The sequence below is a fragment of the Amblyomma americanum genome, chromosome 2 (genome assembly GCF_052857255.1).
Source record: "Amblyomma americanum isolate KBUSLIRL-KWMA chromosome 2, ASM5285725v1, whole genome shotgun sequence".
Taxonomy (NCBI): Eukaryota; Metazoa; Arthropoda; class Arachnida; order Ixodida; family Ixodidae; genus Amblyomma; species Amblyomma americanum.
The window spans coordinates 142,945,152-142,969,059 of NC_135498.1; the positions used below are offsets into that span (position 1 = coordinate 142,945,152).

General features: G+C 45.5%; 1 protein-coding gene across 5 annotated transcripts in view; it reads left to right on the plus strand.

Annotated features, from left to right (window-relative positions):
- LOC144121834 (uncharacterized) overlaps positions 1-23,908 on the plus strand; it is a 263,637-nt gene that overhangs the window by 211,025 nt on the left and 28,704 nt on the right. For 3 of the 5 annotated variants that reach the window (XM_077655246.1, XM_077655249.1, XM_077655247.1), the window contains 6 exons: positions 5,029-5,160; positions 7,691-10,365; positions 15,369-15,596; positions 19,543-19,686; positions 20,861-21,106; positions 23,344-23,457. In XM_077655246.1, coding sequence (XP_077511372.1) covers positions 5,029-5,160; positions 7,691-10,365; positions 15,369-15,596; positions 19,543-19,686; positions 20,861-21,106; positions 23,344-23,457 — 3,539 coding nt within the window. The remainder of the gene's footprint in view (positions 1-5,028; positions 5,161-7,690; positions 10,366-15,368; positions 15,597-19,542; positions 19,687-20,860; positions 21,107-23,343; positions 23,458-23,908) is intronic. The other 2 variants (XM_077655250.1, XM_077655248.1) reach the window with 2 other exon arrangements.

A 23,908-nucleotide genomic window follows, 5' to 3' on the forward strand; every position in this document is an offset into this window, starting at 1 on the left:
CGAGGTGCACCAGGTTCCCAGAAAGAGGCATAGATGAGGGAAATATGTGTTAATGTACACCGCCGCCTTTCCTGGAGGGGAAGCAGTGTGCGCACGATGGTCATTCGTCGAAGGTGACGCGTAACCACTGAAGCCCAGAATTGTTGGCAAGACATTGGTCTCCTGCAGTAGCATGGCCCACACCTGGAGGTTGTGCAAGTGAAGACGCGTTTTGAGCTCCCCCACTTTAGTGGAGAGGTTTCTGCAGTTCCACTGGAGTGCTCCAGAAAAGCCAGAACGCGCCATCTTCCATTAGGAGTCCAAGCGTAGCAGGAGAACAGATGTTGGGTTGGATAACTGGTTTACCATGAAGCGTAGCAGGGATGCTGTATAAGGACGTTCTGGCGGGCTAGTTGGTTCATAATGAAGAGAATGAGTACAAACTGCGCTAACAAGACGGGACGTAAGGCACACAAAAGGACAGACAAAGTGCAGACCGGAGCCTTCCGTGAAGCTGTAGAGTTATCTCGCAATGCAGCAGGTACTCTGGGAGGACATGGGTGGGTGCGACATGGTCAATGCTGATTCGTCATTTCCAGTGGCGGTGCCAGATCCCGCTGCATGTCTATGGCGCGCAAGCAGTTCATGGTGTTGTAGGAGCCTTGAGACCTCTGCCAAAAGGTGTGGGATTTGGTCATCAGCTGCTACCATGTAATTGTCGGGAAGTTCTGGGATGCTATACTGTTTTGTAGCCTGCTGACGCTGGCAATTCTTACGCACTCTTATCGTTTTAAGTGTGCTGGGTAGCATTTCATGAGTATGTAGCATGGGAAGTTTGGGCCAGTCGTCATCATTCCACAGGAGAGCTGCAAACCGCTTGGAGGTCTGCACAGGGGCTTTATTCACATTCTGAGTCATTTCCTTAGAGAACCCACGACAAATATTTTCTGTTGCCTTCTGTTTTGTTGGGGCAAGTTGGAGATGTGATGTTGTGGTCGTCAGTTTTGCAGAGGCCACATCGGTAAGCTGCTGCGCCTCCAGTTGCAAGTTCCACTTGAGTTGTGAAAAGGCAGGATCTATGGATGTGGCCAAGTCTGAAGCAACTGTAGCAGTAGACGGCGGTTAGTTTGTATGGCCGAGGCTGTAAAATGCACCCATAGTAGTACAAGCAGGCTGGCGGTGTTGGTGGGCCTTGCAGGGTGACGATGCAAGAGCGCCTTTTTCCCATATAACGTGCTTGGATCACTCGGTGCGTGGGACAGTAAAGCTTACGCTGAAGGGTGGCCTGGTCCTCATTAACATCGACGTTGTCGACAAGACAACGTTGTAAGTTGGATTCATCAACCAGGTACACCTGTACCGGCACCGAGACCTCGCCGGTAACTGTAATGCGCTGTAGCATTTGCAGACGTTCCATAGCAGCCAAGGTCAGGAGCCACACAGCAATGGCACTGGACTTTTTCTGGCCCTAATGCCGAGAAAACTTTTCGCTCCGAGACACGCATCCAGATTCGCCTGCAGAATCCTGTTCGGTATATCTGTAAGGCTTTTCATTGCCACAGATTTGATAGTTGCTTTATAACTCACTGAGCCATGGGTAGACACAATTGGGCGGTCTGTCTTTAGGCAGGAACGCTTGCCTTGAAAGCAGCTGCTGGCTGAAGAGGAACCTGCTGCAGCGTGTCCTGAAAGACGCTTTTGAGAAGAGCGGAGGCCCGGTGGCTCGATTGGCGGGGCTGATGACAGGTCGATTGGAGTCCTCGGTGTCTCATGTAGTACTGGTGTAGCTGTGCAAGTAGCACAAGCCCATTGTATTTAGTGGTGCGGGCCAGGACACATTTTTCTTATTTCTTTTTTCGTTTCCCAATATAATCCATGCGTAAGTAGCGCGTGGGCTGGGACACGTTCTTGTTTCTTTTTGTAGTCCCAATATAACCCGTGTAAGTAGTTCTATTCTCCCCGTGAGCCACGGCGCTTCCTTCTCTCATAGCTTTCTAGCTTCCGGCCTTGGAACGCAATCGGTGACATTTTGTATTTTTGAGGCCAGTCTGTCTGCAGCTGTGTAAAATTGCATAGCTGCAGTTTTCGTCAATCTCGTACTGAGCATGAAACAAGTCAGACTGCTAGACGGCGAGATGCAGTGGAAAAGGATCCTTTCAGCTTTAAACATGGTGAGAAGCTGGGGTGGAAGTGTATGCCTTTTTCGGTGGATGTAATGTCTTGTAAATCGTTTTTGCCCGTCTTTTTTTTGTGCGTAGCAGCGCGATGAAAAAAGTATTGACTTTTGAGTAAAGGATATGGTGGAGTAACTGTCTCGCCTCTTGCTTTTTATTGGCTTTTAAGGAAAGCAAATGATGCAGTGCAGTGGCTGTCTCACTTCTTGAGTAAAGTGGTGAAGAAGGTTGTGGAAGGAAGACTAGAGACAGAGGTGCTGTAATGGAGAGCTCTGGAATAATTTGGACTACCCGGGGATCTTTCACAGCATATGGGTGCTTTTTGCATTTTGCCTCCATCAAAACGTGGGCACTGTGGCCAGGTTCCGACCCCGGTATCTGCTCGGTGCAATGATACAGAGTCGCAGCATTCTTCAATGGTGATGCAAGGTCCGCTCGAATGCTGAAGTATGCTGCTCTGAGGCATGGATTCGAGCGGATAGAAAATGGATGATGACTACTGGCGGAAGGCGTAAATCATAGCCGGAAGAGCCATACTCGAATGCGGAAAAAAGTTAACAGCACCATTCTTTGAAGAGCGCTTCGAAGACTGGCGCTGCTTAAGAAAGCGTCGGTGACAATAGAGTGGCTTTATGTGCAACTTTTTTTTTTTTTTTGTGCAGAGGCGTGAATGGTGCAAGCGTTATTTTGCTCTACTGTGCAAAGAGGGCGCCATTGCTTTTTGGTCCCTGTTTGCCCGTACAGTGACGCTAGCGCTGGTGATGCCACCGCATAATCTGGAAACGTGCCCTTAATTAGTTTATTTTCAATATCTCAAATGCCCCTGTGCAGGGGTTTTACATGAGGGTTGGGCATTCGCGATGACTGACGAGATCTTCAATCCGAAGTGCTTGAGGTGGTCGGATTGCAATGGACGACAGCAGCAGGAGAAAGATCATTCCAGTCCTTGGACATTCTTACGAAAAATTGGGAAATGTCACTTGTAATAATCTTTATTGCACTTAGCACTCCCTGCTGTCATATTGGTCACCGGGTTCATTTGCAAGCACTTTGCTTTGTTACTATAGTACCATTGCTAGGAAGCTGGAGGTCCGTTTAGTGGATATGAGAGAGTCATTGCGCAGATGTCTCTGTTGTGAGCGTTATGTTTCGGGGAAAGACGGTTTTCCGTGTGTCGACCTCTGAGACCAATTCCCTTCTTTGCGGAAACATCCGGGCTTATTTATTACCGTCTGTGCCCTTCGAGGAGGGCGGCCCGTGTCCCCCTGCGCCACGCTCTCCCCGGAGAGCATCTGTCAACGCGGGGGGTCCCCGAGTGGCGAGAGGGGAGGCGTCTGGCGGCTGAGACCGTGGGAGCGACCAGACAACGGTGAAGGCGTCAGTCGCAAAACGAACCTTGTACGCATCGAACCTTTTTGTAAGCTCTCTCTTTTACCCAGTATAAAATTCAGTTGTTCTTCGTTCATTGGTTGCTTACTCTTCAACGACCGTCAACATATTCACGACATATCATACAGTCTCTGTAGATGTAGGTGCCATCGCTGTGGCTATGGACATTGCAGTCCACATACAGAAATGTTAAAAGTACTTTTGCAGGCAAAAAATTTGGCCCATTTGATTCAAGTGAGTGTTGACTGCACCTTTTCCTCATCTTGTGTCTCTAATGTATTAGCGGTGATTAAATTTTGGGCATTACTTAGGCACGGAGGTTGGCCAGAGCAAGATTAGGTGAATATTTGGTCATGAAATGGTTTTGTTTTCTAATCTGATGTAAAAAAAGCAATTTTCTGTCCCAATTGAGTAGATTATGGAACTTTTATGAATCGCTTGCTGTCTTGGAAATGTGGAGCTCACTAATTGTGTGCTTATCTTAAAGCACCAATGAAAGCAGCAAAGTGAACGCGTTAAAGTGCAGCTGTGTGAGAAAGTTGGCTATGAAGTTGAGAATTAATCTTGAGAATGGTAGACTTGCTGCCATATGTCAGTCGCCTTGTCTATGTTAAGTACTAGTAAAGCATAGACAAACTTTGTATGAAAAACAGTGATAAAGCTTTCTTGACACTGTTACAGAGGGGTGCTGTGAGCTCATTCTAAGTTTTCATTGAAAGTTCTGTTTCAAGACGTGCACGATATAAGATGCTATAATCAGACAGAATGCCCATAACAGGGATGAGAATCAGCTGAAGGTATGCAAACTTGCTGCTGCCTTGGACCCATGTGAACAGTTTCAGCTCAGCCAAGCATTTCAGGTCTACAAATTTCTCCCAAGCTTTGTGACCTCCACTGTAGGAGAAATTCAAGAAGCTCGAAGCACTGTACCGTGCACCACCCCGTGCTAGGGAACAGTGCTTAAATGCTTTTATGTATTCCAATTGGCAGCTTGAATGTAGAAAAAACAAGCATTTTCCCGCCTACGGTTCCACAAAGGCCGTTAAACTTCACTGTGGATATAGTAAAGTGAATGCGCATGATAATGTATGCGAGCAAAAATTTGTGAGAGATAAAAAGACTTTCTCATTTGGAAAGTTTTACATGCTACCAGTTTCATGAAAATGTAGTGCTATGCCTTGTGGAAGGAATTTGTTCTTTAAGTTGTTTTTTCTTGTCGTAATATGCAGTAATTTTCAAAAAAGCTTGATTTGTCCTTATATACAAACTCTGAAAGTATTGTCCGATTTTTCAGTTTCATTGTGAACTTATCATTTTCAGCATGCAGTGCACTGCACACAGGTCTTCAAGAATGCGTTAATACTCAACACGAGCAGGATGCAAAGCTCCACACCCACATGATTTGAATCAAAAGTTAACCTTAGTGAAGCACAAAACTCATCTGCCATGCATGTGAACAATTTAAAATGACAACTGTTGCATGCAGCAAGGCCTGTGCAAGCCAGCCACTGGGAATACTGACTCACCTAGAATGACCTCGGTGACCAAAATGGGGTCCAGCTATGCAGAGCTACGCACTTACAAAATACCCAAGGTGAAACAGCCATCACCACTGAAGGTGAGCAAGTGAAACATGTTTGCCTTGCTTTTGGGAAGCAACACACCTTGCACTATTGAACTTGAATTCAAAAGTCAGCCATTCTTGTATTAGAAATCAAACATATAGTTTTAGTTTGGTCGTGCAAATTTCGTACTCTATAGTTTAATTTCATCACAGCAGTTATTGCCTGTGGATGCAACTACAGCATGTTGGTGATGGTACACGCTACTGTATGAAAATTCTTGGCACACTTTTTCCAACAAGAACTCCCAGAAATTTATAAATCCTTATGTTTTTACAGGTAAAAAAAATCTTGTAGTATTGACAGCATTGTGCAACTTGATCTGTGCACCTCTCTAAAGCGGTTGCGTCAGACAACATAAAGGTCTGATGAAAAACTGTCTGTTCTGCATGTCGCACTGGTAGTTTTCATGAAAAAGGCACACTCACCAAATAGAAAAGTTAAGATGTGAACTGCTATGGGCTCCATATTTGCCAATAGCTGTGATGCAGTGCTTGTGTGTAAGTAGCTGGCGAGCTTCGTCGTTTCATATTCAGGACATGTGGCTCCATAGAGATGGTCGGTTATTTCAGTGGCAGGCAGACTATGGAGTGGTTCTCTTTTCCTATGCTAGCTGCATTATCCTAGTTGATGCAATGGTTACACTTGTACACATGTTCAACTATCGTTTTTGAAGAATGTTCACCAATATCACGCTTTCGTTCTCCTTGCATTGCTCGTTAGCTTTCCTGCTCTGCAGGTGTTAATGGCACCACTTGGCACGTTTCATCTTTGCGGCTGCACCAGGATACTGTCCGAAAATTGGTGGCCTGTTATTTTGACAACTGATTGCATATGGGAAACTGCACGGGCTACATTCAATATGTGGCACACTCTGCATGCGCCATACTCCGCATGCATGCTGCACTTCGCATGAGCACCACACTCCACATGCAATGCCGCATTCTGCATGCGCACTGCACTCTGCACTCAAACGAGGCACATTTTGCGAATGCATTTGAAGAGGTCCACTGATACCATAGCCACATGGTATGGCAACAGAAGGGTAGAAACATTTCCCATTCATATCCCCCCCCCCCCCCCCCCACCCTTCCACCTCTTCTGTTCGGTTATGGTATGGGGTGCTCGACATTTGCAGTGAAGGGGCCATTCGTCATGGCACATTTGTAGTGTTTTAACTAAAAGAGGAATAGCTTTTCTCAGGACTTCACAGTGTCATTTGTTTTGACATTTTGAGTAGGTGGTGTATGGATGTCGATGTAAATTAGTGGCTGTATGGTTGTGCCTGGAGAATGTGGCAGCCACAGAATTGCGGGAGTGTATGCATTGATAGTTTTCGCGATCTACTTTGTTCAAATGAGTCTTTTACCTGTTGCTTTCTTATCTGATAAATGTTTTAGTGATATAGTATGCTAGCTAAGCAAGTGCAAAAGCTCTTAATTGGCGAGGGGCAAATGAAAAAGGAAGTTAGAAGGGAAGGTGAATGATACTCAGGGGTTCTTCACGCCACTGATCACTCAGAAGTATGTTTGAACAAAAATTTTGGGCGATGCAGCAGAACCTTGTTGAAACTTTACCGGTTTGTACGATTTCTAGTTTAATATACTCAAATTTGAGAGTAATTCAAACATTTTATGCAGTTGCACTGGTTTTCTTCGGTTAATATGTTCGCTGATAATAAGTTCCCTAAAATATGTCTATAGTTTTGTCAAATTCTGTTCATCTAAGATGTGTTTAGCCACTGATAGAAGGTGTGTTAACACGAGCAGACTGTGTGAATGGAATAAAAGCAGATGCACAGCAACGGTGAACTGCCATGGTGGCCTCCTTGCACTGCATAAGTGAAATGAGGTGAAGCATCCTGAAAACAGCGACGCACGAGCATGGGAGCAAGCCTAGCCTGTTTGTGCACAGGGCAGTCAGCTGCCATTGGCTACTCCGCAGTGCATAAATGTGATCCAGTGAATCATTTGAAAAGACATGCTCAAAAGAACGGACCGAACCTGGGGCACATGACAGCCAGTGGGAATCAGCTTTCAGAGGGAGTTCGCAGAAGTGCATAAGTATGTGACAGCGACAGTGGGCAGGTCTTGGCTGCCTTTTCCCTTACTGTTGCTAAGCCAGATACATTGTGAAGTTCTCTTCATGCCAAGTTGGTGCAAATGCACACAGGAGTCTATGAACATTAGAAAAGCTTTTCAGAGATTCTGCCTCTGTGGAAGTGTCTAAAATACCTTTGTATTTTATTCCGGAGTCCCACTTTTCAAAAACCTTAATGATTTGGATCGTACGATTTCCTGCATAATGTGCTATTTGTCGCATTAAAAATGTATCAATGAGGTTCTACTCTAGTGTGTGTGTCGGCACTGGAGGAGACTATTGCAGTTAGCTAAACTTGCTGATTGACGGTACAGTGCTGGGGCCAGAAATAAAGTAAATTGTTACATCCATGAGGCTGCTTGCATGAATAGCACTTGTATTTTTCCTTGCATCATCATGCTAATCAAATGTGGCAATTCTTTGTAGGAACGTGGAAATCTCTGTTCAAGAAGCCCGCCTGTTGTTCAAGAGTGTCGTCGACAGCTGCTGGGAGAACGAGATGAAGTGGCTGAGGACTTGGGTAAAATTTTAAGCCCCCCAAGTGATGCAGCTGGTGTCAGTGGGCCGTCGAGCACGACTCTGGTAGACCAGATAATGGACGACATGAACAAATCATTTCCTCGACTCACAGCTGGCTTCCTTGTATGTGATGATCCCCTGTCTGTTTGCCAAGAAATGGACACCAGTGAGATCTTCAGGAGTCCTGTTAGGCGTCCCTTGGAAACGGAATATGATTCTCGCTGCAAGGCCATAAGGCCAGTGCAACTTGAGAATATGCATTTCAGTGGTTCCTCGGGACGGAAAGAACAGCGCAACAGGATTTGCTCTCTGTGTGGTCGCAGGAGCGTCTCTGAAAGTAGCAGGAGCAGCAGTCGAGAAACTTGCATCCGCTGCTCTCTCTGCGAGGAGATCACCAGGGAACAGGCCACAGTGAAGGACAAGGTGGGCAAGCCAGAAGAACCGAACACAACGCCGCTGAGAAGTCTACGCCGCATGTCATCAGACGTCGAGAACAAAGAGGACACTGGGGTGCCATCAACTGTGCAGGACAGCTTGAAAACGAATGTGATGCCACCTCAAAAGAAGAGAAAGAAAGTTGAAATGCGGAGACCCCGTAGAGTCTACATCAGCAGACCACTGATCATATCAAGTGAGGAATCATCTGAAAATGAAAGTGACTGCTCCCGTGCTACAAACTGTCCTGCTGGGAAGAAGGTAGATGCACTCTCGTCGCCTTGCAAGCTACATTCTCGGACTGAACCTAGACGTGAGGGTGATAATAGTGGTAAAGAGCATCTCAATGATACTTGCACAAATTCTGTGGATTCAACTCGCATCATTTTCAGAGCAGAGAAAAAAACAAATGCCAAATCTAATGCGAAACAAAGAAAGCCAAGAGGCAGTAGGGAAGAATATGTGAGGCGCAAAGAGATGAAGATGGCTTGGAGAAAAGCTAAAGACACCGATGATTACTTACGAATGGTTAGCAAAATGCAGCGGAAAAGCAAGACTTTGAACAAAGTAGATATCTGTGAAAAAGCCACAGAGCCCGAAGAGGTCAATAATGACCTTGTCTGTAAACCAAGCTCTACATCTATTGATACAACTGGCATCAAAGTCGATGTTGACATGCCCGCTATGTTGACTGACGTGACATCTCAACCCGTCCTTGTTATTTCATCGTGCCACAGCCTTAGCATCACTGACTGGGAGAATCAGGAGAGCCAGTGTCTTGATGCCTCCGAACCTCAAAGTAACATTGAAAATGAAAGTAAAGATGGAAACGAACCTGTGGCACCTGTTAACATCACGGTGTCAAGCAAAAGTGGCTCATCAGACAATGAAACGGGGCGTGCGCCCTGGAGCCCTGTGGGTATTCAAAAGGCCCGGGCGGGTTTGTATCCGACCGTTGATGCCCCCGACTCTGAGAGTAATGTTGAAAATGAAAGTAAAGATGGAAACGAACCTGTGGCACCTGTTAACATTGTGGTGTCAAGAAGCGGCTCATCAGACAGCAAAACTGAGTGTGTGCCTCGGAGCCCTCTGGTTATTAAAAAGGCCCAGGCGGGTTTGCATCCGACAGTGGTATGTGACTCATTGGATGAGTCTCAGGAGACTTTAGAAGAAGATAGTTTATTAAAATATAAAAAAGCCGAGGGGCAGAAAAGCATTACAAAGCTCTTCATGGGCGTGCCTTATACTGTGTCCTATGAAGAAGATGGTGCCATATCTGTTATGATGCAACGAGTGAGCTGTAATCAAGAAATCCTGACCGACGAGGAAGATGGTAGATCCACTGGGCACATCGAGGAGGCTGGGGACACTTCTTGCATCACCAACAACAAGCTGGCTTCCTCTACATGTTTAAGGGAGAGCACCACTGTTGCTTCACAAGAAGATAGCCCCATGGAATCTACTCCGGTGAATCTTGAAAAGCAAGCCAATTTTCTTGCTTCCCCTCCTGCATCTCCTCTATGTGAAAGCGGCATTGGGGTGGATCTGCACATCATAAATGAGCTTGACATGCCATCTGGAACGCCACACTTGCCTCCTGCACAGAACAGTGAGGGGAAGGGCAAGGCACCTTGTTCAGAAAGGTTTGCTTCATCTTCTCACCATTCACTGCCTTCTGCAGGTGGTACAGAAACATGCTATGATGCTTTCTCTCCTGTTGACCTCTTTGAGAGTCCAGGTGCCGTAGCTGATGGTGCTGATAAATGCTCGGAAGGGCTGCACAGATTGCTGGAAGAATATGCCCAGAGGCTTGAAAGCTTCTTCACAAATCTATATTACTGCAATCCAGACGTCCGTATGATGTTGGTTGACGCCCTTTTGCCTGACGGGTTCATCGCACTCAAGAAAATAGTGCATCTGATCTGGAAAATGGAGGATCAGTTGGGGTGCTTGGATGTTGTGAGAGTGTGGAATCTTGAACGAAGCATCTTCTTAGCACTTGGTGAATACACGGCACTCTTCCAAAATGCACCGGCAGCTGAGCTCAGTCTGCCTCCCTACATGTCATTCGAGTTGCCTGATGCTCATCTGTCATCAGGTGACAAGCCTTCTGGCAAAGCGGCTGAGAGAGTGGAGGCACAAAACGGGTAAGTTGTCTGAGACGTTCAAACAGCAGTCATGCTCATTACCACTCTGCTGATAAGGTACTTGGCTCTTGTGTTGCACTGGATAATTCTTTGCCAATTTGAAAGTGTGCCTGCTACTGTGGTGGCTGAGTGGTTATGGTGCTCGGCTGCTGACCTGAAAGACGCGGGTTCTGTCCTAGCTGCAGTGGTCACATTTCGATGGAGGCGAAATGCTGGGGGGCCGTGTACACTTTGTGACGTCAGTGCATGTCTAAGAGCCCCAGGTGGTCGAATTATCCGAAGACTTCCACTATGGTGTCCCTTGAAGCCTGAGTCGCATTGGTACGTTAAACCCCCCAATACACTATCAAAGCTACGTTGTACTTGTCCCTTCGTCATGATTTAAGTGCAGTTAACTCATGCAACATTTGTGCTCAAACTTTTGTGAATATATTATTGTGACAGCATTAAAGGCCCCATTACCCAGAAAATCCGGCTAAGGCGCCCGTGTGCTGTGTGATGTCAGTGCACGTTAAATCCCCAGGTGGTCGAAATTATTCCGGAGCCCTCCACTACGGCACCTATTCTTCCTTTCTTCTTTAACTCCCTCCTTTATCCCTTCCCTTACTTACGGTTCAGGTGTCCAAAGATATATGAGACAGATACTGCGCCATTTCCTTTCCCCAAAAAAGTTATTAAAAAAATTGTTGGCATTGTCGGCATCGGAATTGTGAGCCTGACTCTGGCAGGTGGTCTGGCAGAGCAATCTAGGGGGCAGGTGGGCCACATAGGTCAGGTGACCTTGTGGCCCCATCACAAACTGCCCACCAGATAGTGAGCAAACTGCCCACCGTGGCAGATGGCAGTTAAATTAATGATTGGTGGCTCGGGAAGAGCAACCTGGGCCACACAAGGCCCACTGTTTGCAGCACCTGCCATCACATGGCAATGGCGCACGACTTAACTGTTGCACCACAGCGCCAGGAGCGGTATGCGTACTCCTAGGGATGTATTAACGTTTAGTAGAGAATGACCTTCTGCATATATGGGAATTAACCCATTATGCTATCGCCTTGTACCCTTAAGCTGGAGTTAAAGTGTCCCCTTGAATTTTTGTATTTATCCGAATGTAATGTGATCGTGATTGCAATTTGAGTGAGGACATTTAATTTATATGTTGTCTTTCCTTGCAGCCTAGAATTTATGTATGCAGACGAAGTCATTGTGTGAAAATTACGCAGTGCACCAATGTGTGGAATGTAGGCCCAAATTGCAGAGAAGTTGCCTAAATTTCTTTGCCATTGTCACATTCTGTAAATTGACTGCAGTGAGGTTACATAGGCTAACTTTCTGCATAAAGCGAAAGCAACTTGAAGTTGCACAAGTATGGCGGGTCACCTTTGTGCTCATTAGTCCCTAATCACATGGCAGCATGAGACCATTTTGTCACTGGATATGTTACAAACGGCAGATGGGTCCTACAGTAAAGTGCTGTGTACTGCTGATAGATACAGTGGTAAAGAAATTTTGCTCGTGAAATTTCATCAGCACTAAGATTTTTTTTTGGGTGAAATGTACTGCAAATCGTGCAGAAACTGCGCATGTAATAACTGGTGCGATGACTGCTATTAGGTAAATTAATTTTATTTATACCGTAGAAGCCCATGTGGATATTACTAAAAGCGGCATTGAATAGAAATCTCAATATTTGAAGAATGCACCACATCGTCATTCGTAATATACAAATATCCAAAAATATAGTCATTATTCGAATTATTTTTGAGCAGACGACTGTATTTTTCATGTTTCGTCAGCAGCCACCGGGCCGCACTCAGTGCACTCCTGGCTATATGAGCTGGGGGTGTCAATATGGCATGCATGCTCTCACAGTGCTCTGCATGGAATAAGGGTCACATGCGCTTCGAAATCGATGCTTTTGGAAGATGTGCAGGATATGCAGTTGCTCCACTTCTTCAAAGACGTCTAGCAGTGTGCGGTGCAAACATGCTGGCCACATGTCGTTGTGTTGAAACTCCTCTTTGAACTATCGTCACTGCACCATTTATGTAGCAGTGCCTGTACTACGCATTTGCATGAGAAAAAGAAATAAAAGGACAGACGATCACACGAACTGACTTGGCAAAGCTGTGACACTAGGTGGGCCTTTACATTTCTCGCTGTTACAGTGATTGGCTTTGCACTACATTTTTCAGTTTGATTTTGTCACCACTTTCTCTGTTCCACTCCTACGTGAGATTAAGTTGGGTGGGCACTGCTGGAGGGCAGGAGTGGGTGAAATGAAGCCTTTTGCTCTTGCACGCCACCAGTGCGATTGTATGGAATGAGCCTGTTATTAGTACTAATGCAGTAAGCAACCTTATCACAATGCTTGCCTGTGGCACAAAAGTGTGTCTAGAGTACACGCACACTGATGGTGCTCTTCCTGCAGTGACGTGCTGTTTGCCGGCGTGCCGGGCAACTGTGCATTGCTTACGCATCACTTGCCTGGTGTTTTCTGGATCTTAACATGCTCTGTACTGAAGCCGCAATGAAAGAGCTTTAAAACTAGCCACTGCTTATCGAAAATTAATGCCGGTACCTGTTATTGCCAACACAATAACTGCACAATGAAATGAACACAATGAAATGAATTGCATAGTTCGTTGTGTTTTGCATAGCATCGCAGTGCAAAACGTGTGACAGTGACCCACCTTGTAAATAACTTTTTGAGGTTACAGTTGTTCTATATTATCAGTGCAACCAGCTAATAAGACAGATCGTTGAAGCTTCCGGGATTGTGCAAACTGGAACAGGGTGTGTCAGTGGGCTGTTGATAACTTTATCGAGGAAGGAACTTGAATTTTTGGCGCGAATGGCAGGTGCTGGCACGGGTTGGGTGTTCTGATGACGTTTTCATTTTTCTCTTTTTTTGGATTTGTCGCGCGTGCGCACACACACACACACGCACGCACGCACACGCACGCACGCGCACACACGCACGCACATGCACACACGCACGCACGCGCACGTACGCGCACGCGCACACGCGCACGCGCGCGCACGTACGCGCACGCGCACACGCGCACGCGCGCGCGCACACACACACACACACACACACACACACACACACGTCCCAGCTAGAAGACCAAGCTTTTAAAAAACACGGAATGTCCTGGTGTCCTAGCCGCATGAGATAAACTGAGGGTTGTTTAGAGTCATGTGACCTAGTGTGCAGTATATTTTTGTTCTTTAAAGTTAAGTAATTAGTTCAGCACAATTAGCTAACTTTTTAATTATAACTCTGGGGAACAATGTGTCAATGAAAACATTGTAGATCAATTTGAAAAATAGTTGACTGCAATGTTTGCACCAAGGTACTGTTAACGTAAAGTAGTTTTTCAGGCCTTAAACCCTAGCTCGCACAATAAAAAAAAAGCGCCTACGTGACAGTGGTGCCATATAAACATCCCAAGATGCGTCTTTGAGAACAAAATGCATTTTTACTCCCCGATGTGCCTTTGTGTGCAGATTGGGGCAGAGATGTGACTTAGCAGCTGGTCACATGATAGTTTCTTTTAAGGCTAATAAGTAAAGCTGCATAAAGCGTACCTTGATGGAAACAGTGCTGCTAGCGGTTTTCTGAGACGGTCTACAACTTTTACATTGACAATTTGTTCCTCAATGTAATAAATATAAAGTCAGCTGATTAGGATTAACTAATTAATTAACATTGAAGAATGAAAATAATACTGCAGACTAGGTCACGCGACTCTAAACAACCCTCAGTTGGTCTCATGCGGCTGGGACATTCCATGTTCTTTAAAAGCTTGGCTACTTTTAGCTGGGACACCTGGTGTATATATATATGTGTGTTTGCGTGTGTGTGTATGTATACATGCGCACAAACACACACACGCACATACGCGTGCACACACACATACGTGCACGCTCGAACATGCACACACACATGCACGCACGCGCACGCACGCACGCGCGCGCACGCACGCGCGCGCACGCACACACACACACACACACACACACACACACACACACACACACACACACACACACACACACACACACACACACACACACACACACACACACACACACACACACACACACACACACACACACACACACACACACACACACACACACACACACACACACACACACACACACACACACACACACACACACACACACACACACACACACACACACACACACACACACACACACACACACACACACACACACACACACACACACACACACACACACACACACACACACACACACACACACACACACACACACACACACACACACACACACACACACACACACACACACACACACACACACACACACACACACACACACACACACACACACACACACACACACACACACACACACACACACACACACACACACACACACACACACACACACACACACACACACACACACACACACACACACACACACACACACACACACACACACACACACACACACACACACACACACACACACACACACACACACACACACACACACACACACACACACACACACACACACACACACATTCTCCTTATTATGCAATGAATCCCTAAGGTCATGCTTCTCCATGTCTTCTCGTTCGTGCAGTCTTCTTTTGTGTGTTCATTTTTCTTTTTAAGCACAGCATTAAAACAGTCTGCCTTCGTTATGCTCCAGCAACAATAGACATGTTTCACTAGCCGTCCTGCGAGTAGTGTTTTTTTGCTTGCAGTGTGCAGCAGGCCTAGCATCTCAGTCCTAAGGAGGACAATGTGCCTTGCACTCACTTTCATTTGCGGAAGCACGGCTGAAATGCCTGCAACAATAAGCTTTCATGTCTGTGTGTTTTGTAAAAAATACTCATAAAATTTGTATGCCTTTGGTTATTCAGTGCCAAAATTTTGCCAGCATTGTCAAGTCGCATTTGAAAGGTTTCTGAGGTTGTTTGGGGATGTTGTTTGTCTTGACAGCAAAGAGGGATCCGAAGCCTGGTCTAGACCCGCAAATGCTCCCTCAAGTGCTCCTGATCAGCTCCAAAGAACTGAAGCTTCGTCCCCTCCAACTGAATCGTTGGCCATGGATTGCCCTCGCAAGATGACCCAAGATTCTCCTGCAGCTTACCACATTGGCTGCAGTGCTGCCGAAGTTGTGGAAAATGATGTGCATTCAAGCAACACAGGCAATGTGCAAGAGCTGGGGTAAGATATCTGTTCTACTGAGTTCTGGTGTAACATTTCGATGGAAGTTTCCTTTCGCTCTTGCTGGAACAGTGAATTTGGCTTTCGTTTATTTCGTGTAAGATCTTGCTTCGAAAGTGTCTTGCATGAATTTGGAAGGAAGCAGAACAGCACTGAATGAGTTATTACAGATCAGTACACAGTGTACAGCCTACTAAAAACCATAAGCACTTAGGAATAGAACACAGAGAATGGAAGCACCTGCTCTCAGCGTCAACAGGTGCTCAAGGCTGCATAGCCGACCCATCTCTGTGCACGAAAATTGACTGAAGACCGCCGGGAGGTGTAGCATGATTTACAGGTGCGTGACGACTGTTCGACATATTGAACGGCTGGGTAAAGTGGAGTTATGTGTGCTGCATGGCTTGCCTCTGCTTTTGCATGGGATTTCCAGGTGGGTGATCTGTGTGTTTGGTATAGCCAGTAATTCAAAATATCTGGATTCAATATATCCGGACTCGACTATATGTACAGGTTTATTAAACTAAGGATAAAAAAGGTGGGTTTGTGCTCCCAGAGGTGTTTAGGTAAAGGGCTCTGATGCCATGGACCTAGCATCCAACCATCATGGAAGGGCCCTCATTTCTAAAGGCAAGAGGATGCCCGAGAAGCTGTGGCCGTGAATTGAGCCTCAGCTGTAATATTAAGTAAAAATCTTGCTTGGATGTATTTTTTACACTGAAGGCGTACAAATAAAGCTGTCTCTTTTTGGCAGCACACTCTTGATAGTAGACTATAGCACAACATTAGAGGTTATTATTAATGCAGCAGCATTGGAAGCATCACCAGTAAAAAAAAAAATGCGTCATTGGTCACATAATTTCTCATGGCTGGATGTGACAATTATATGTTTTGAAAAGTTTCGATGTATCTTCATTGCGTCCATGTTGTCACCTGTAGACGCCTTTGGGAAAACGTCGAACCACCGGTTAGATGACACGAATGTATGTCTGGTTACGTGCAGACAAGCGTATAGGGCCCACAAGCATTACCATGAAAGAGTGGCACAAAAGGTGATGTGCCACTCTTTCATAGTTGTGCTCAACAGGTGATCAACAGCTTCTAATGCTAGCGCATTGCCAGCATAGCTTATAATTGGGTGTCCGTGTGAATTTTTTCATTTTTAAGATAGACTAGTCGCTACATGTTAACTAAACTGGAAGTACATCATCTGATAAGCTATATGGAGTCATTTTTTTTTTATACTGTAAAACATACTCTTTACAGTACCATTTTATATGCAGTTGTAAAGAATTTAGGTCGCAGAAATATTGATGTACTTAGACAGGTCAGGTCGTCTCGATATCCAAAGCAAGCCAACCACAGCTCTAGCCAAGGTTGTATTAATTTTTCCCGACGTTGATGTTGATTTCACGAGCCACTGTATGAATGTACGTACATCTTCTGCCAAAGCCGCGAAGCCTCTGCTGCGACGAATTAGCACCGCTTTCGGAAAAAGTCGACGATGAACTCTGCGTCTTGCCTCACTGGGGACAGCCATCTTGCTCTGCTGTGGGGGCCGTCTCACTGGGCTCGCTCTGCCAGGGTCGCCAGTGAGCGGAACGGGAGGTGCGCTCCTGTAGCCTGCTCAGGGCCAAGCGGGCTTCGCATGCGTAGTTGTGTTCCCGCTGAGCTGCCTGAGCAGAACGGGACCATCGCTCTGGTCAACTAAAACTGTCTACTATGTGGCACACATGCAGGCTTCGCTGTACAAGATGCAACTGCAAGGGCTGGCTTCATGAGCTAGTTTGGTATTCGTTTGGTATTCATTCAAAGTTCATTCTTCAAAGCTGCCGTCACGCTGCTTTGTCACTTTGGTTGTGGATGCGCGACCAGATTTATCTCGTTTGATCGCATCCAGGCGTAGTCGATTCTACCATGTTCTAGAATGTTCTAGTAACTTTTTCTGGAAAGTTCGCTGTCAGCTAACCTGCAAAGACGCAACGCGGAATTACAAGCCAGGAGAACTGAGTCCGGATTTCGATGCCCATTCGCCGCCTTGGATTGAGTGAAAAGCTTTTGCGCCGCTGTTTCAGCCGTGCATGGTTCTTTGTCAGCTAGGTGAACTGGATTATAAAGTCATCCCTGAGGAAATGACTGCACCCCAGCAACGCTGCGTGCGACCAGAAGTTGTTCTTGTTGTCTGTCTAAAGCCCTATTATGCACGCTAAATGGACTCTGCTTATGTTGTTTATTTTCGCACGATCCGTTTTATTCGTTTCTAGTCGCCTTATTTCTTTTAAAGCATCGGGTTGATGCTTCTTTGAGACGAGAGTAATGCCACAAATCTTTGTAGTGTTTGTTCATTCTTCAAAGCAGCCACCACGCCACTTTGTATCACTTTGTTTTTGGATGCGAGACACGACCAGATTTATCTCTATTGATCGCATTTAGGTGGAGCCGATTCTACCATGTTCCAGAATGTTCTAGTAACTTTAGACGCATCTCGAAACATTGCTATAAGCTTTAAACTGAGCACGGCCGAGAGCAGCGGGCATTTTGTTTGAGGACCGCCAAGCACGCTTGTCGCTACGCCACCGCCGAGTGATTCAGTCCATTGTGGGCGCAAGTCAGGCTAAATAAAGAGTTTTGTTCAGGCGCCATTTTCGCTGTCTTTCTGCTCTCCAGATTGCAGTCACCACCACATGGCAATATTTATTAATATGTACAAACCCCTCACCCTCTTTGGAGCCGCAGCAGGACAAGTGGACTGAGATAGTAGCTACGAAAAGAAAAAAAAGAAGAGAATAATGACATCATAGCACACTGAATAGTTTCAAGCTTGGATTAAAAATCTAATCTTGCATGCCTTAAAGTTGTGGCTTTTAGGTGCTGATGGGCAGAATTTTTGGTGTCTGACGAGGCTATACTCCGTGAAAACTTTTTCTGGCAATAGAGCGGAAGCTATGTAGCCGAAACATACCCTCTCTCACTTCTTACACAGACGAATATAGTTCTCGCTTGCACTTACCTAACAGATTACGCTAGACACTGATTTGATCCCGGCCGCGGTGGTCAAATTTTGAAGGGGGCAAAATTCTAGAGGCCCGTGTACTATGCGATGTCGGTGCACGTTAGAGAAGCTCAGGTGGGCGAAATTTCCGGAGCCCTTTGCTACGGCACTCCTTATAGCCAGAGTCGCTTTGGGACGTTAAACCTCATAAAACCATAAACTGTAAGCATAAAACATAGTGTATTGTTAATATTCATTATGTATGGAAAATTTGTAACACAACTGACAAATTTCAATATTAGAAAGTCAAGGAAAAAACTTTTTTAGATTACAATGAATTCACTAGGCCCATGTAGATACAAGAAGCTTCAATAGATGGCACCAGTTGCTCCTACTATGAAATGGAGTTACTGTGGGGGAGAGCAAAGCAGTGAGGTGCACCACCATGCAGCCGAACTATTTAGTTGAATAACACAGTTACCAATGCTCTGATCCTAAAGCTGTCTTCTCATTCCCACGAAAAGCTGTCGCTGAGTATAGTTAGATACATATCAGCTCAACAGCATGCAGTGCATTGTATTGATGGTGCACGTGCTTTATCATGTGCAAGTGAAATACACCACTCGGTGGTCAGCTATGCAGGGGCAGAGAAATCCAAGTGATGGGAAAAGTGCGAGATTAAGCCGGGCAGAAGTAGTGCATGTTACTAGTAAATGACATGTCTGACCTCTCTGACTCCATACGAATCGGTAATCATGAAGCCGTCGCTTGCATTTCTCAGATACCTCTTTCAAAAAGCTTGTGTATTTTGTAAATTTCAAATGTGACTCAAATGGAATTTGTGTACATTGCTAGGATTTGTTATCATTTGTGAAGGGAAAGCCTGAGCTTGCGCTCAGTAAGTTTGAAAGATTTGATTTCTTCCTAATCACACTCTGTTTGCTCTATGTACAGGCGTACATCACCTGAAGATGTGGAGAACAGCGCTGAGAGGCCTCTGCAAATTCCTACCGGTGATGTCCAGGTGGAAAATGCCAACACACGCAAAGATCTTTTGCCAAATGTTGTACGAACAGCCGCAAACAGCAGGGGTCATGGGTAAGGTATTTCTTTGCTGATACTACGGAGGAATAATACAGTAGCTGACCGATTTTTCGGACTCCCAATAATTCAGACTTGCATGATATTTGAGACGGTCCTGAGAAACTACCAGGCACCCAGTAGGAATGTGTACATACGTGCCCACGACTGATATTTCGGAATCTGCGGAGTACAGAAGTTCAGTCTCAGACTGTAACAGACGCCAGCAATGCTGTGGAGACTTTTTTCAACTGGAAGTTTTTCGACCCAGTATAAATTGAGTGCTCTCTGCTGCCGCAAAAAACTGATCCTTCACTGCCATTGGCTGCCGTAGAAGGCGTCATCTTAGATTTAAACAAAGGCATTCACCTAGTCTGGGTCGGATAGGCTTGGCTATTTGTTCCTTATTATTTCTGCTGAAGTTAATGATATGTCCCTCGTTGCATTGGGGTGGCCTAGAAAGGACAGCACGCGTGAAAATGGAACACAGGTGACACCTGCCTAGGCTTAGACGATGCTACACGTAGTGTAGGCCAGACGGAGGGGAGGTTGGGAGGAGAGAGGGGTGGTGAAGCTTGAGGCGCTTGCTTCATCTCGCTTCTTTCAGCGGGTTCTCTTCCTTAGTCTTCGCGACCGTAGTTGCCCCAGGACACTGTTCTCGCTTCGTAGGGCCGCGTAGGGCTTCGTTTTTCGCCACTGGCTCAATGGAGAGGTGGCCGGCAGTGAAAATGAGAACTAATATGAAAGACCCGTCACATTATGTGAGATGTGCGAGTTGTAAGCGACATATTTGGAACTGGTACTGGCAAATGCTCTTTGCAAGGCAAGAACTGCACGCATTTTCTGATTAATGGCAAAATGGCAAAAGCAAGGCACTGCAATTATTTTTGTAACAACTGCAAACCACACATGTGTATCGTAGGCATATCTTGCAGCAAAGTGTGGAAAATGTTTCAGCATAACCTGACGCTGTTTTTTTTTTGGCTTACATCGTTACTAAAGGGAAATTTCACTTTTACTGTGTCTTGACAAATAAGCTGTATGAGATACTATCACAGTATTTTGCTGTGTTCCACAACCAACATTTATTGTGGGCCCTAATTGTTATACAGTGCCAGAAGTGTCTTGGCCTAGTCAAGCACTTGGAAGCCATGCACTTGATGCTTTTTTGGGCGGTTCTTTGTCTCAACAGGAAAGCAGAAATTGAGCACCGAGCCCAGCGCAGTCCAGTCAATGCCACCTCGGACACTGCTAGCCACCACGAAGAAACAGAAGTTTTGGCAGTTGCCACTCCATCCTCTGCTGTGGACTCCTCTCTGAAGGCAACCGAAGGTATTCCTACAGTTCCCCGAGCTGGCCAAGAACAGGAGACCAACTCGTATTCAAGGTGCACAGCAAAAGTCGATGAAGTGGTTGCCAACAGTACATCGGAGCTGTGGTGAGCTTTCATTTCTTATTCATTTTTGTTGGAACAGACGCCGTGCATGCCAAGTGGTTAGAGCGTTCAGCTGCTGACCCAAAAGACGCAAGCTCGATCCCGCCTGGTGCAGTCGAATTTCGATTTAGGGAACATTCCAGTGTTGTTGGAGTTGCTTTTGTGCATATCGTGAACATGTTTAGTGGCATGCGAGTAGTGGTCTTTTGGTTTGACGCGAATTAAAAGCAAATACTAGTAACTTTCTCTGAATAATTTCAAACTGAATATTTCAAATATTTCTGGCACACAAAGAAAGATTCAACGGCAAAGTAAAGATTTTCCAAAATAATGAATGCTTCTAACAGACAAGGTCATTAAATAATAAAAAATAGAATACATTGAAGCTTTGTCACACTCATTGAAGCTGCGTCGACTTTCAGCAAAAGTTGCAATTAGAAATCGTGAGAGCTGTTTACCTGTGATGTCGACATATTTGGGGGATTTAAGTTGCATCGTTGCGCAGCTGTTGCTTTTCAGCAGTGGCACCAGAGACACCTGTGCCTTGTGCCACCCTGTGTCACTCCGCGTCACCCCACTTAAGGTGCCAGAAAGGGGCACCCATCTTCAACTGTCTCGTGCTAGTCCCCGTTGTGCTAGTGTTACCGCACTTTGTTAGCATATGTCACGCAGAGAAGAGTAGCTATGGCAGCTGCAGTCAGCTCAGATTCGCGCTGTGGAAGTCAGGGGAGCCGCGCATCCTCGAATTGATGCATGCCTCCGGGCCGGTTCGCGCACTTGCACAGACTGGCTCTGCCATAAGCACAGGTGCATAAGCATACTGCATGTGTGCCTAGCAGGTGGCCATGGAGTCTGGGTTTTTGGCTGTGTGCGCGTCGCAGAGCCATCCCGTAGGAGGTACGCTGAACCAAAGCTACACGAAACAAGCATTCCACAAACATTATCTGTTCGAGATGAATACTTCGAGATTTCGAATACCAAATATTCAGATTGAACTTAATATGGAATGGACCACTATTCGAGAGAGTATTCAGTTATCTCATATTTTCACGAGGTTTCGAATACCAAAATGTCAGATTAAGCTTAATATGGAATGTTTTAATATTTGACGAAGTAGTCAGTTATTGAATATTTTCACACCCCTAAACATGTTTTTTAAGTGTATATTTTTGGCTTACTGCATGTCATTCAAGAGCAGTACCTACTGTTCTATTAAAGGGAACCACAATTATTTTAGTTCCGGGGCACCCCGTCAGCCTTCAAGAGATACTGAATAACCCTGTATGTCATGGCTTCTGTCCCTTTCTGCCTAATGTTCATGCAAAAATGTGTGCAGGCATACAGCCTCTCAACAAATGCTTGAAAATTAATGACTCCCTCTATGATGAAAGTCTCCTATAAGCAATGGCAAAGTACTAACCAAATAAAGTGGATAACAGAAAAGGGGTCTTGAGGCTCGTGTGGAAGTAGGTGCCCTGGGAACCTATGACAGTGCGCCAAGAAACCCAAGGTTATTTATGGTTATGCATGGTTATTTATCACCGTTTTATGTATTTATCACTAGTGCTTAGCAGAATATGCTGAAGTTTAGTGCTGCTCATGATAGACGTAGAGTTAGTTTGGTTGGTTCAGTTAGCTACAAATCGGCACAGGCAGTGCCTCGCATTGTCGTATGTGTGCATTTGCTGATTGTTAGCAACAGACCTTAAAACCGTCGATGATGGCAAGGTGACTAAGTGATGAGTGCCTGGTATTGATGTGTGGAAGTAATGGACGGTATTCAGAAATGCTACATTTGACTTGAAGTTCAGATTCAGGTGAACAGGAAAGCATAAAACAATTACTTGTGTAATTGTGTAGCACCATTTGCAAACTTTGAAATTTTGAGTGTTTGTGTACCACTATAAAAGTCTGTTATCGTTCACAAAGCAAAAATGAGAGTCTGAGGCTACTTTGAAAGCATTTTTTTGTTTTTCGTTATTTCCTTAACACTCTAGTGGGCTTGGACGAGCCAGGCTCATTGTAAGGAGACTGTCATTTCTGGCTCATGACGAGTCCAGCTTGTCGTGTTTTCTGGCACTATGTCTGGTTTAAAAGGCAACTAAGACTAGTCAGAAGCATTTTCTTGATTTTTCGACAGATGGCAGCATGCGTACTAAATGACAATTTTGGGTCCATTTTTGGAAAAAAAAAATCTGTTCATTAGAGCATTAATCTCACTTGATTGAATTCCTGCGCAGGCCCAAGGCTCACCAATCTCCTGCCTGTGCCAAGCAGGTAGGAGGTGTCTGTGCTCGCAAGGGTGGGTCACCTGGTGTTGCAGGGGTGGCCGCAAGCAATCTAGAGTGCCTTGGGTGAGATATTGTTTCACTTATCAGAAATGCTTGTTTGGGGGCTTCACTGTATTCTCTGCGATTCTAAAGTGTCCCGGCAGTAGAATTTCAAAGGTCGTTCGTTTCTTCGAGGATGGTTCACAAACCCTTCCTCTAGTGCCGTTTGGCTTGGAAGATGGACAGGAGGCGAGCTTGTAGATGATGACAGCAGAGCATATATTTTCAGCATACATATACAGAGAGTTAAACTGGAAAAAGCGGAACTGAATTTACAAAAGAACAAACTTTGCGCTACTTTACTCATTTACCGGGCAGGTTAGAGCCTAAGTAGCATCACGTTACATGCTAAGCATGGAGCCCCAGCTCAGACTGGACTCGACTGCATCCGTTTACATGCACATTTAAGCACTTGATTAACAAAGGACTAAGGGCGGTCATTTTCAGTGGCCCGCCCTAAGCATCAATTCTCCAA